This window comes from Trypanosoma brucei, assembly GCF_000002445.2.
Source record: "Trypanosoma brucei brucei TREU927 chromosome 11 chr11_scaffold01 genomic scaffold, whole genome shotgun sequence".
Lineage (NCBI taxonomy): Eukaryota > Euglenozoa > Kinetoplastea > Trypanosomatida > Trypanosomatidae > Trypanosoma > Trypanosoma brucei.
This window is the reverse complement of record NT_165288.1, coordinates 262,850-276,372: the sequence shown is the minus strand read 5'-3', so window position 1 is coordinate 276,372 and position 13,523 is coordinate 262,850. Positions and strand designations below refer to the sequence as shown.

The window sequence follows — 13,523 nt, the reverse complement described above, 5'->3', positions numbered from 1 at the left end:
CCAATCTTTCCCGTGCATCCATTCCGACCTCAAGTCGACCAATCACCTGGCTACAACGCATTGTATATGTAGGAATACATAAGCACGTAGTACTGATATGGTGACGAACGAAAAAATTTTTCCCCTTAACCTCTCCAGTGCCTTCGCTACTCCTTCAAGTATCATCCCTCTAACAACTTAGTTACACTTTTGTATACTTCCTTTTTTTTTAACACCCAAGTCAGCAACGTCACCGCTTGCTCCATATGTTCCAAGGCCTCCGGTAAAACATGACGAGGGTCGGGAGAGAGGGGACGGCAAGTACAAAAGGCGCGTAAAAGAGCAAGGTATCCTCAATATACATAAGTTCTAAGCCCTTGTTCACCTCCACTTGCACAGATCTTATTCAACATTTTAAAAAACACGCCAGTGCGACTACTACCATCAATACCAAAATAATTTTTTAGAAACACACACACACACACAATAGGGAGGCACATGGCATTTACAAATATAAGTGTTAAGTATTACAAAATTTTATAAGTAACCCATTCCGATGGTAGGGGAAATTATTTATCTCACAAGAAAACCACAACAAAGCGAAACATGCGATGTGCTCCTGCCGTGACTTACTTTTATGCTCTTCACACACGCTTTGGTTAGAAACCCCTGTGCAAATCAACTCCCACACCTTCGGCATTGGAGGACCCACCAACCGAAGAGATTCCTTGCGTTACAACATCGTCACTGCCAACATATTGGGTTACTTTGGTTGTCATCCAACGACCACCAGGAAGGGCTCTCAACACGTGCGTGTGGTGCTTAACAACTTGTTCACGATGCGTGACAGATATCATGCGCGCATTGAGTTTCCGTAAGTTAAGCATCACTTTCTCTTCCGTGTCATCCATCATAGATGTAGCCTCATCCAACAACACCACCGGGATTTCCCGACTCCGGTCCGCTTGCAAGACTTGGTAGAACACACGGGCCATATTAACACGTTGTTTCTGCCCACCGCTCAGGGAAGACCAATCGTAGGTTTCATCAACGTTTGAAAGATCGCAGCCCACTGCCGGACTCTCAAAGCCGCCGAGCACCTCAACAACAGACTCGGCACCGGCGAGACTAATGGCTTCCTTTATACATGCAATGTCCCCCTCATTCAGAGATGTTATAATCTTGGGGTAAAGAATCTGCTCCACGAGCGTGCAATGGGGCACCACGTAACTTTCCTGCGGGGCGAACAACAACTTCACACAGCTGCTCATTGTAATGTCTCCTTCGCAGGCCCGCCAGAGACCAGATATGAGACGGAGAAGTGACGTCTTACCTGACCCATTGTTTCCTGTAATCACCCAATCCTGATCGTTTTGGATGGTAAGATTCAAGTTCTCGAAAAGCACGTGACCAGTTGGGGTTTTCAGCTTCACATTGGTAAAGGTAAAAAGTGGAAAGCTCAAGGCCCCGGCAATGGGTACGCTAGGAGAAACGACTGTTGGAACAACCGTTCCAACATCTGGTATGCTCGCCACACACGGAAACGTATCGCATGTGTCCCCCTCAATATCCTTCAGTGTCCTGTCAAACTCCGCAAGTTTTAGCGTATAGGTTGATAAGTGAGAGATCTCACGGAAGTTTGACACAACGTCTGTCACACTTTTACTGAGATCCCTCAAGTACAGCAACTCCACATAAATATCACTCGTGGATTTGTTCTCTTTTCGCAGTGCATCACCAAAGACAATAATGCTAGCAATATTGCGCAGCGTCGTTGCAAAAGACAGTTCAAGGAGGTTAAAGTGTCCACGGGAGAGCGCAAAATGATCGAGATAACCCTTCAGCACGCCGAGTTGGGTGTCAAGCTTCTTCCTAGTGTGTTCACCACCCCTGTGCAAAGCAATGTTTTCTACATTACTCAAACTATTTGAAAGCATTCTTCTGTAAGCATCCTCCTTTGACAGCAGAGACGCGTATATTTTCCCAAAAGGCGGTGAAAACTTCTTCATCAGAAGGACAGACGCCAAAACTAAACCACACGCAGCCGCAGATGCACCGGCACCAACCCGTCGTATGAGGGCGACCATAGATGTAGCAGAACCGAGTGCCGGAAGCACGAAGTAATAGGGGAGTTCCGTAAAATGTTCGGCAAATTCAGCGCAATACGTCGTGACTACCGAGTCCACTGCCTCCAGCCGCTTATCTATCACAGCGGCTCTGTAAAACACAAGCTGGCTGTAATACCGCTCTTGAAAGTGCTTACTAAGTCTCACACGGTAGCAACCTATCAACCATGTTCGAAGGTGCTCCACACAACTGCTACAAACAGACGACAACAAGTGAAGCGCCGTACGAAGAAGTAAGGTGTGCGTGAAGTTGCGCAGACGGGTTCCACCCGTCCCCTCCGTCATCGACTTCAACACCCTGCCGTTTGCTTCGGACGTTAGTGCCCGAATCACCGCCAAAACAAAGAAGAGTAAGACAAAAACAAAAGTACCCAAAGCTTCCTTGCACCAAACAGTGGGTAGTGCTATTCTGGCAACCTGCATGAACTCACGAAAGAACGACGATGTCGCTCCTCCTTTTTCCTTCTTTTCGCTGGGGATTAAAGCATCGCCATGACGCAGAAGTACTCTCTGATACGAAGCACATAGAAAGAACGTTGCCGCACTAGTCACTATTGCCCCATAGTCACGAACCCAATGCGTTGTCATTCGCCGGTGTCTTGTACAACCAGGCAGTTGCGGTAACAACTAAACACACACACAAAAACACAAAAAGAAAGAAGACGCTGATCAACTTAGTAACAAAGGAAGATGGGCACAACACAACACAACAAAGAAGAAGGGAAAGAGAACCACAACGTGAGGGAAATTTAAAAGGAGATGCATGATAAATGCAAAGTCCCATGCACGTGGTGTGGAATCAGTTGGACGGCACATTGAAGAAGGAACAACAAGAGGTAAAAGTAAAAAGAAAAAAAACCCTACCGCTTGAAGAGAGTGAAACAGCAGCAGGTGATAAACCCCTTACTCCAGGCGTTTTTATTCATCCCTTATTCATCATTTCTTGGGATCGTGTTTCACTTCATTGCGTCCTCACATGTCTCCAAGGTAACCCACGTTCCTCATACCTTTTTTTTTCGAATACGAGGTAAAAACAATAATTTAGTATTCACTAATAGGACAGTGCTATCAAGTTTCTTCCACTGCAGTTCCGCCCCTCCACCACAGCGGTAAGCTCCTGACGGTGAACTCAAACAAACTAAAAAGGAAGCGAAAGGAGAGGTGGACGAAAGCAAAACGAGGAGTGGAGCCGAGGAGCGCCGTTAAGCAGAATGATAATTGGGTTATCAGTGAAAAAAAGAAAAAAAGAATGACGAAGTGTTCGAAAGGTAAAGATTTGACATAACACGGAGTTAACATATAAAAATAAAAAGGTACAAACGACTCGGCGGTCCCCTAAGACCTTCAGAAAAATACGAAGAAGATGCAAGAAGGTAATCCGGTGACCGCATCACATAAAATACAGGCCGCGTCCATCCATACATTCCTCTGATTGGGAGTTTCTCCGCCAAACGTCCAAAAAAAAAAAAAACGACCATGTAAACAACCCCTCCTCTAAGAACTGGCGCCACAACACCCATCAGGCCGTTAATCCTCTGCCGTCGCCTATCATAATTAAAGATACAAAGCAGCAAAGAAGTGTAAACGATGAAATGAAGAGAATTAAGAGGACATTCTACACGCACACCTCGCACACACACACACACACCCTTTGCCGCTGGGAGTGATCACAAACACAAAACTACGATCGGCCCACATCGTTAATATTGGCACCCTTTGCTGAATTTGGCAACATCCAGCGGTCAGTTGCCTGGCAAGTTGTCAGGCCTAACTCACCACCTTTCGAATCCAACAGTGGGAGTGCCAGAGATAAGAGTGGATTACGCACACTCTGACGCTCTCCCGTAACCTCTTCCCCAGGGTTCGCAGCGCACCCTTCCTCTGCCGCCCGGCACGCTCGCTCTGGGGATATATTGCCATTAGTACCCCTAGAAACGTGCGGTAACTGGCCATCACCTTTCTCGCCTGACGCAGACGAAAACTCACGGGGTTGTTTAAGGTCAGACGCTGCGGGCTGTCGATAGTTTGCAGCAGCAGCCTTTTCTCTTCGAGCAGTTTTCTTGGTAGCAACTGCGGAAGAAAGCCTAACCACCCTTGACCTATCTGTCGACGGTACATCATTTTGGGATACCGCGCGCTTCTTCGAAACCGACCGGGACGCGCTGCGTTTCTTGCACCGCGTTCCAACAGAACCGCACGGCGAGCGACCCTGACGTAGCTCCTCCAACCTTCTCCTATTCTCCACCTTTGCGGAGCTATTATCCATGTCGTGTAGGTCTTTCAAGCACACCTGTTGATTATTGTTCGATGCTCCACGTGAATAGGATGTCAAAAGGTTGTCATATTCTTCTGAGAGCCTACAAAGCAAATCTGAATAACATTTCAACATTTTTTCAATGCCGTCCCCACAGCTACAACCCCCACTATTAGATATAAGTGATACATCGACCTCATTCGTACTTACCTCTTCTTGCTGTTCCTGTGGGCGTGGAGATGTGGAAGTCGAAGGAGCGGTCGACCTACCAAGTTTAACCGCTATGTAGCGCCAGCACGGGGCTTTCCGCGAATCTCGCTTATGATTGACACATAATCCCAACTTGAAGTCCACCAGTTCGTGTCCTATTGCCTCGTACTGCTTTTTGTACTCCATAATTAGTTGGTAAAGACCATTGTAAATTAGGGGTTTGTCCATAAGTGTGGACTTCCGACTAAGTCCCACCGCCCCGTACATGGAATTGCAGCGTATTACGAGAACAATATGATGATATGCACGCCCCTTCGCACGCGATTTAAACGAAAGGGGAATGCGGTCAACATCCTTCAGATCCTGTGTGAGATAGAGTCCCACAAATGTAGCTTCAAGGCAACGGATCGGAAGCGCCTCTGCGAGGATTTCTTTCGAGGTAAAAAGAATGCTCTGCAGCGACCGGTGTTTCTCAAGACAAAAAAATGTATTAGGAAGAAAATTGTACGAAAGTGAGTTGAGTATATTCTGAACATACGGAATCTGAAGGCGTGAAGAAAGCTTCCGTGGAATCGATAACTCGTCGGGACGCGGGACTTCGGGTAAACTTTTTGCGTTCGTGTATGGATTCATAGAAGCGAGCTGCTCCATGACGGTCCGAACCCTGTCTGAAGAATACATAGTGAATCACCTTCCTTTCTGGAAACCCTCCTCCTCAGTGCCTCCTCTCGTTCTACATGTGGAAGAAAACCGTGTTAATCGGGAGTGAGCAACAACAGTTGTAGCAGAAAACAACAAAAGTGAATAGCATAAGGGGGCTTTTAGTAAACCGTAACTGGTTATTCAAGCGATGTGTACAACATGTGTGGCTTCGGGTTGGTGTGTGCTGCAACTAAATGTATATATATATATATATATATATATATAGCAGAAGGGTGCCTGAAGAAGCATCAAACCGGTCGAAAGTGCTCGTTGAAAGGAGGAACTCCGGTTCATGCAAACAAACAGAGACCCGCTGTGCACACTCAATGTCAAAGGGAGATGCAGTTATTTTTCCTTTTTTTGGGGGGGGGGAGGGATACTGTTCCACCGCTGCAAGCCCCTTACCGCGACGCCCCTCACCCACCAAACCCTCATTAATATATTTACTCGTGATGGCAGTGACCCTTCCACGCACACACAATAAAGATGTCGCCCTGTCATACCAAGTCCTTAGAGGTACCACTCCAGCTTGTCGTCATCATGTTCCTTCTTGCGGAACCACTCGTACTCCCCGAACTGTGTGTCAAATGTTCCGGACTGCAACGACAGAAGCCTAAGAGTAAAGCGTGGCCCCATTTCCTGAATGCGCACGGCATCTAAACTGTCAAAGATGTAACGGTGGGTACGCATAAATATGTAATCACGCTGATTGTGAAAGGTCGCCACAGCACGACCCTCATAGTCACGCGTTGCCGGGAACAAACATTCTAAGAGGCGGTTGATACGACGACCCAATCGCGTGTCAAAGTTCTTGAAAATAAGTTCGGGATAGTGCTCCGTTCGCGGTGCTGGATCTTTCAACTGCGCGTGTGTCATGAAGTTTGATACCCGAAACATTGCCGTGGGTCCCTCAGGTAAGTGTGAAATGATTAGATTGTAAGGTTCTTTCAGACGATCAGTCACAACTATCAAATCCGTGAATTCACGGTTGATACAAAACTGAGTAATCTCCTTCAAGTTGTATTTCTTACGTGGTCGGTAGATGGAATTAGGAAACAACCAGAGCGCCTCCTTGACAAACAATTTGGTTCGAAAACACGGGTGCTCACCGGTTGTAATGAGAATCTTCGGCTTGCGGCCTTCCTTAAAGTACGACGCAAATTCATCATCCGCCTCATCACGCAAAATCTCAGCATCATTTTTATCCTCCACAAACGTGACGTCGGGGAGCCGCATACGCTCCTTTGTTTTGGGAATCGGCTTCGCAGGGGCGTTCTCCTTGAGAACCTTCCGCTCCCTCTCACGCGCCTCACGTCGGAACCGTTTCGCATCTTTTGTTTGTTCCCTCAGTTCCTCAAACAACTGACTCTTTTTTACCGGTTGTCGCGTACTACGATATCGTTCCACTAACGCCGGGTCAACCTCAGTCGCACGGTGCCTAACCTCATGCCGCTGCCTCTTCACTACAGGCCCGGCGCTACGTTTAGTGCGCGCACCTTTTCCCATTTGCTACAATAGTACGTCTCACTCCACACACCTCCCCAACTGCCTCACTTCCTTGCCGCTTGGAAGGGAAAGTGTTAAAGAAGGGGAAGCCAAAACAGAGGCACACGCAAACAAACGAATCCCGTATCCCTCTTTTTTTTTCTTGAATTCCACAGCAGCGAGGGGTATTACGTGCCACAAATACGGAAGGGGGGATTACTTCAGAGTTTAGCGGTAGGGCACAAAAAGAAGAGAACAACGAATATATATATATATATATATATATGCATACATGCAAAAAAAAACACAACCATATCAAAGCACAACCAGAGGGGCACGATAACAGCAAGGGCGAGTAAAAGGAAAGAGGAAAAAGAGACCGAGGCGAAAAAGGTGTGCATCTTACTGGAGAAAAAGGATAATCAGCTTTGTCCCCTCCCCTACAAGAGTGTTGTGAAGTGGAAACGGCAGCCGACCGTACTGGGCTCATTTCATTTACAGGGTGGAGGGGATGGCCACCTCACCGGCAACCCTACAACGCCGTTATTTTCGTCGCGTCACCGCAATGTCACGAAGATAGTTGGCAATCAAGCGGCTTAGGGGAATGCCTAGTGAGGCCCTCAATTCCTACTGATATCTTTTTTTGGTTTTCAGCACCCGCTTTTATTACCACTGCAATAAAAGCTCACTCCTTCAAACGGTACTTTCTACCATGGTACTCAGCAATCCTCTTGAGTGAGTCCTTCAGCATCACCTCGAAATTTGGTGCGTCACGAAAACGAGCCATATTCGAATGTACTGCCAATTCACTCCTCGGCATGGGTCCAGAAGACAGTGTTTTCAACACCGCGTCGTCAACGCCTTGCCGCAAGTCCTCCCCGGTGAGTGTAACGGAAGTCGCATGAACTGTTAACGGTGTGGCCTCCGCAACGGCCAACCGGGCGGGACCACTTGAGGCCGTGCTTTCACGCGAAGAAAGCAGACCCAATAGCTCAGAGCGAGCTGCAGCATTCTCTGGAAACCCCTCAGCAACACGTGGACCATGGATCACAACAAATGGATTATGCTTAACTACAACATGCGTACTGCTAATACGAGAGGTAAGGGTTGCAGTCTCAAGAAGCTCATGCTTTGAAGCCAGGGGGCCCAGGAAGCGCAGCCGAAGAGCGTCTTCAATCTCCTCTTTCCCACGAATCCGCAAGAGTAGTCCCGACGACTGGCACACTTTATAGCTTCGTCCCGTCGCCCTTTCAAATGAGGTACGGAGTTCCGACTCATCGTCAGTAGCGTCACCTAAAGCAGAAGATCCTGACAGTACATACAACTCATTTCGCTGAACCATTGTGAGGTACACACCAACACGCAACCGCACACGCCGCCCCTGGATAGCGGCTTCGCTAACCATCCGCGCCACATGTGCAGCCTCAGCATCAAACAATGTAATACAATGTGGAACGCTGTGAAAAAGCCCTGGATAACTCCTCTCCTCCGCTTGACGGTGCGCAGCCAAAACTGCCGACCATGTGTTCCCAACGGTAGCAGGTGCAAGGCCGATCGGCAGAGCGTCCATGCACGCCTTCTGCATACGCGCAGTAAGAGAGAGTCGCAGCACATCGTCGATATTGAAAGAAGGAGTGTGCAGTTCTAGGGACCACACGGTATCCCCGAATCGTGCTTCTGACCCACCAACTGCATGTAATGTACTACCAGATGCGGAGATATTGCCATCCTCTGACGTGAACGCCAGCAGCTGCCCTGCAAGAGCCTCCTCCCTTAGTGGGTGCAAACCTGTGTAAAGAAGCTCATGTCGAATAATACCAAGCGCTTTTTTCAGCGCACTGACGGCAGAATGATCAGGCACAGCGTCTGTTTCCCTCGCAGACCACGCCAGGTTAACCATACTTGCCAATTGCGTCAATGGAGGCCATGTCAAGTGATCTGAGGTATACAAATAGGGTTGGAGTCGTTCGTCATTCCAAAGTGTCTCCCGAGCCCACCTCAAATCTTCAAGAGCCCGCCGGTGCACATCAGCATGAGAAGCATGTCGACGGCATCCTTCCTCTCGGTCATATTCGTCAGGAATGTTCACAAACATCCGCTTCTTCCCTGCGGTACGCTTTTCGACAACCACCTCGGCGCCACCACGCGATAAAACCCGTCGCAGTTGTTTAGGGACGAGCAGTGCCACAGATTCTGACAAAGAGGAGGACTGCGTTGACGACGCCGAGACCGGCGGCGCAACTGACATGAGACGCCTCACACCCCTCCCTTTAAAATCGCTACCTCTATTAAGCAGGTCCGCTACCCCCACCAACCAACAAGCGCAGTCGCAACTACAAGGCGTCAGCTTTGTAGGGTTAAAAATAAATAAATTGATATGCAGATAAAATAGCATAACATAATCGAGTAACCGAAGTAAGCCAACCACGTGCACAGGTGGGGGCAACACGACAGTCTATCGGCGGTGGAACAAGTCGAAAAGGGGAGACGTTCAAACACAAATGAAAGTAAATGATGAGGGAGAAACAAAATAAAACGACAAAAAGGATGGGCAGGATTGTGTAGTGTGAAATATATATTTTGAACAAGTGCTCATATAGCCTCGTGAACATCTAAAGGTGAAATCTTGGAGCGCGACATGGCATATTGTGTTAATAGGCACCACGCAGGGGGCAACCGACGGTGCCTGTCTAAAAGGTCGCGTTTATTTGTTTTTTTTTCCACTTTGCAGGGAGAAAGAGAGAAGGAGTTTCATGTGACTGTTAAAAGAAAAAGAAGAATTAGGGGAAATCAAGACCGGCCTTCGCGCACAGACGCGCTCGCTCACCGCCAGTGAACAACTGCCCCTTCTTCTCTTCCACTCGCTTTTTTCCATTGTTTTTTTTCTTTTTTTAATTAACTACTGTCGCTGCTGATACGCGTCACAAGCTACAAAAATACACACTAGCACCGCTTAACGGAGCTTCCTCCGGTACGCTCTAACAACAGATGAGGAGCAATATTCTCCATTTCCCTGGGGTTTTCGTATAATTACCATCCGTTTCTCTCTCCTTATCAGCATCGGTACCATCCCCCCACCCACCCTCGAACACAATCAGCCATCTTAGGAGTTAGTGTGCAAAGCACATCTTCATAGACCAATTTGGTAAATTATTTATTTATTTACTTTATATTTTCACCTCCACCTCACACTCTTTCCTGTCTCGCCAACTGTGTTGTACCCCCCCCCTTTTTTTCTTAATCTAACAATTCCTCAAACTTTCATCAAAAGTCCATTCGAATGCTATTTATGCTTTGCCCCTCCATCCTCCCTTCTCTCTTCCTTTTTCTTCCTCAACTTAATGACACGACACAAAAATAAATACAAACAAACAGGGGAGTGAATGCGCATGTAAGAGAGAAGGGGAAATTGTAACGCACCCACAACTGGGGAATACATCGCCCTCCGGTACCATACATGAAGTTCCTCTTCCCCATCTTCGCATTCTCCAGTCTCACTCCGGTGAAACAAAATGTTTAATAATAATTTCTATCACCGTTATTGCTACAGAAGAAAAATTCACTGAGATTGATGGGGGTGGATGAACAACAACAAAAAAAAGAAGTCCTCGCGAAGAATACGCAAGGTGTCGTGGTACAAAACAAAATTAAAAAAAAGAAAACCGAAATCAAAAGGGATTGCAAACACGTACACTAATGCACGCATAAGCAGACTAAGTTATCTAGTGGTCTTTTTTTTTTTTCAAAACACACACACAAACCAAAGGAAGCAAAAGTGTGGGTCTCTAAGATCAAGTGAGAAAACAATAAAATAAAACACGCAAAAAAGGAAATAATAATAATAATAGTAGAACGGTGGGGTGAACGCACACAAAAAACAAGGAAAGAATGGCAAGAAGTGTTATCCACAACCGGCGGAACGGAAACAATGATAAGAATATGAAGCAAGCTGCTCCCACTAATGGCAGTTGTGTCAGCACCTTCCGCCTGCGCTTCTACAATTTGCTTTCGAATGATCGCCAACTTCTCTTCTCTTCAACAGCGCCATGCATAACACTTCCTCTTTTATACACGTATACGCATGTGTGTGTGTGTGTGTGTGTGTGTGTGTCACCTCATTCCAAACATCCTTTTGCGCCTTTCAATCTACCTCGTGAACTTCAGTAATCATATAAATCCCCCCAGCTCCATGTTAATGCAGAGACTTATTGTTATCACTTAACACTATGACCTTCCCTTGCTCGTTGTCCCCTCCACCAGAACATTTTAAAAAGAGGGGAATTATCAATAAACAAAAATGATGATGCACTTCTACACACTCACCGCGTTCTCCCCCCAATACTTGGGGGGAGGCTCAACGCCGCTCCTCTGGTTTTTCTACGCCCCTTCCTCGTGCATATGTTAGCTCTTGCAAGCATTAAACCAGCATTTTCTGGAACGAACTTCACAAGAAAATTGTCTAATACGTCGGAGTCGTCATTAGCGAAGCTATTCCAATCAGAGGTGGGTTTGTTGAGGTGCCCGTTCCGGCGGAGAGTGACAGGCTCCTCAACAATGGATTCGAGATCCTCTTCTGTAGCCAAAAATGGGTCCGGCGGGATCGGGGAGCTGTGAGTAACGTTACTGAGCGGTGGATGACACGTTGGGGCTTCCACTGCGGTGGCAGATGCTTTGCGACACCTTCGTGTTGTGGTGGTTGTGCTTTTGGGAGCCGATTGTGGTCGTCGCACAGTGGCGGAAGTTTCGTTTGCCTCTGCCATGTCATCGGTATCGACTGAAATGTAGGAAACGGAGCGAGCAGGCCGTTTCTGCATAGTTCCAGACCGGCGAAGTAGCACCGGCTCTTCACCCCCATTCAACTCATCAATCAGTGGAGGCGCAGCAGGACGCGGAAGACTTCTTTTTGCTACAGGGACAACCTCAGGCGCAACAAGAGGTGTGGCGGATGACTCTTTCTTACAACTGACTGACGGAACAGACCTTTCGGCTGCACGTTTCTGTGGCGCCCTTTTACGGTTTTGCGGAGCACTTGCCACAACCCTTTGCGGCATCCAGTCCCCATGTTCCTCGTCACCCATTCCATCAACCAAATGAACCTCCACTTGCTTCAGTCCCCCGCTCTTGCACGGTTTAATTATAATAGGGAAACTCTGGTTGGAAAGGTCGTCCAGCAGCCCCTTCACAACGCAACTCACAGTGGCCGTAATTTCCGTTGGAAGGGATTTGATTTCCTCCTCCGCGTTGTGGATATCTATCACATGAATGCATTTTTGGGTAGTGGAATGCACAACACCTTCCTCCACTGACTCGCACCGCGTGCGCCTTCGCGAAGCGCCCCCTACACCGACACCACACTGTGGAGTTGCAGTAGTTACACATCTGGTGGTCTTTTGTTTCGCTTCATGCGGTGCCACGCTTGCCTCCATGGAGTACCCTTCCTCTCCAGATTCTTCTTCCTTCGGCCTGGAAGCTTCTCTTTTATTTGAGCGTCCCCTCCTGCGAGGCAAATGATCAGCGACTGTTCTCTGTAAGTCACAATTAGCACGACTCACGTAATCGGTCTTTAACCCAGACTTGAGTGTCGCTTTTGCTTTCCGGATAGGAGTAATCTCTGGTGGTTGGCCCGCATCATTTCCAGCATTAACTCCTTCATTTGTATGGGCACCTCTATACCCCTCTCGCTGCGGTGGCTCATTTTCCTCTAAGGGCCTTAATAGTTGAGTACAGAAGTCCTCCACCTTCCTTATTTCAGGATAGGAAAAGGTCGACATCGCCAATTTTTCTTCAGCTTCGCGGTGTTGGCGACTTTGAGAACGTGAGCGTGGGATTTTAAATGTTGTGCCTGCCACAACAAACGGACGGTACCGTTGATCCCCCTCCTCACGCCTCCCAGCAGCGCCACTGCGAGCATAATGGCATTCCTCCCCACCGTCTCGTACCGCTACTGCTGCGCCATTATCGTCGAATCCTCGCTTGTCCGACAAACCGTGTCGGTCGTCCCATGAGTAGTATGGTCGCTCCTCACGTACAGGGACTTCATCGCTTTCTTCAAATGTAACACTACGGGTCCGTTTGGGGAAATACGGTAGCGGCGACAGCGTAAAAGACATATCATCAGGGACCGGCGAACCCACCATGCCCCCGCGCGAGTACGAGCGCTGCCTTTCCAAAGGGGTGGACGCCAGAGACCTGCGGCGTGGGCAGGGTGAAACGGGTTCTCTTAGTGAATGCATAGATTCGCCATATCCGCTCATAATGTGCAAGACGTTATATCACAAGAATCAGTCGTTACGCTACCTGTCCACAGGGCAGACCAGGATAAAGTAGAGTAGAGTCGGAGGCGCGTGTTGGCTGAGCTGGTGAGAGAAGGTGGTAGAGGTGAAAAGGGGTTAAAAGAAAACGTGTATTGTGTCTTCCTTTGCTTTCTAGCTTCTTCTCAAATATGAATAACTTTTCGCCCTTTTTTTCCTCCGCGTGCAAGCGGCGTTGTCGTTCTCTCTCACGCTTTCTCTTGTTCCTCCAGAGTTACTTGTAAATATATCTTCTGCTTTACTTATTTTTTTCCTTCCTTCGTCCTTACTGCTGATGCGAAACAAATGGACGATAGGACGTAAGCACAATCTTCACACTTTTAATGGGATAACGCAAGAGCGCCAGCAACAACAAGAGGAGAAATTTTACAAACAAAAAAAGGAGAACAAAGAAAGGATGGAAAAAGTAATAATAATAATAATACGGCTAGCATTGGTATCGCTAATCGATAGTAC

General features: G+C 47.7%; 5 protein-coding genes across 5 annotated transcripts, besides 4 other annotated features; all 5 read right to left on the bottom strand.

Annotated features, from left to right (window-relative positions):
* Window positions 1-638: 638 nt before the first annotated feature.
* Window positions 639-2,693, bottom strand: Tb11.03.0030 (ABC transporter, putative; the record flags this gene model as incomplete). Its single annotated transcript, XM_823107.1, has 1 exon — window positions 639-2,693. The coding sequence occupies one exon, from the start codon at window positions 2,691-2,693 to the stop codon at window positions 639-641; it is 2,055 nt and encodes a 684-aa protein (XP_828200.1).
* A 1,093-nt stretch (window positions 2,694-3,786) lies between these two features.
* On the bottom strand, window positions 3,787-5,250 carry Tb11.03.0040 (hypothetical protein, conserved; the record flags this gene model as incomplete). Its single annotated transcript, XM_823106.1, has 1 exon — window positions 3,787-5,250. The coding sequence occupies one exon, from the start codon at window positions 5,248-5,250 to the stop codon at window positions 3,787-3,789; it is 1,464 nt and encodes a 487-aa protein (XP_828199.1).
* A 215-nt stretch (window positions 5,251-5,465) lies between these two features.
* Window positions 5,466-5,496: a microsatellite.
* Window positions 5,497-5,781: 285 nt separating this feature from the next.
* On the bottom strand, window positions 5,782-6,777 carry Tb11.03.0050 (RNA processing factor 1, putative; the record flags this gene model as incomplete). Its single annotated transcript, XM_823105.1, has 1 exon — window positions 5,782-6,777. One exon carries the CDS (start codon window positions 6,775-6,777, stop codon window positions 5,782-5,784), a length of 996 nt encoding a protein of 331 aa, XP_828198.1.
* Window positions 6,778-7,018: 241 nt separating this feature from the next.
* Window positions 7,019-7,050: a microsatellite.
* A 391-nt stretch (window positions 7,051-7,441) lies between these two features.
* On the bottom strand, window positions 7,442-9,151 carry Tb11.03.0060 (hypothetical protein, conserved; the record flags this gene model as incomplete). Its single annotated transcript, XM_823104.1, has 1 exon — window positions 7,442-9,151. One exon carries the CDS (start codon window positions 9,149-9,151, stop codon window positions 7,442-7,444), a length of 1,710 nt encoding a protein of 569 aa, XP_828197.1.
* Window positions 9,152-9,902: 751 nt separating this feature from the next.
* Window positions 9,903-9,932: a sequence feature (AT_rich).
* Window positions 9,933-10,838: 906 nt separating this feature from the next.
* Window positions 10,839-10,867: a microsatellite.
* A 208-nt stretch (window positions 10,868-11,075) lies between these two features.
* On the bottom strand, window positions 11,076-13,010 carry Tb11.03.0080 (hypothetical protein, conserved; the record flags this gene model as incomplete). The annotated part of the gene is made up of 1 exon (XM_823103.1): window positions 11,076-13,010. One exon carries the CDS (start codon window positions 13,008-13,010, stop codon window positions 11,076-11,078), a length of 1,935 nt encoding a protein of 644 aa, XP_828196.1.
* Between the last annotated feature and the right edge of the window lie 513 nt (window positions 13,011-13,523).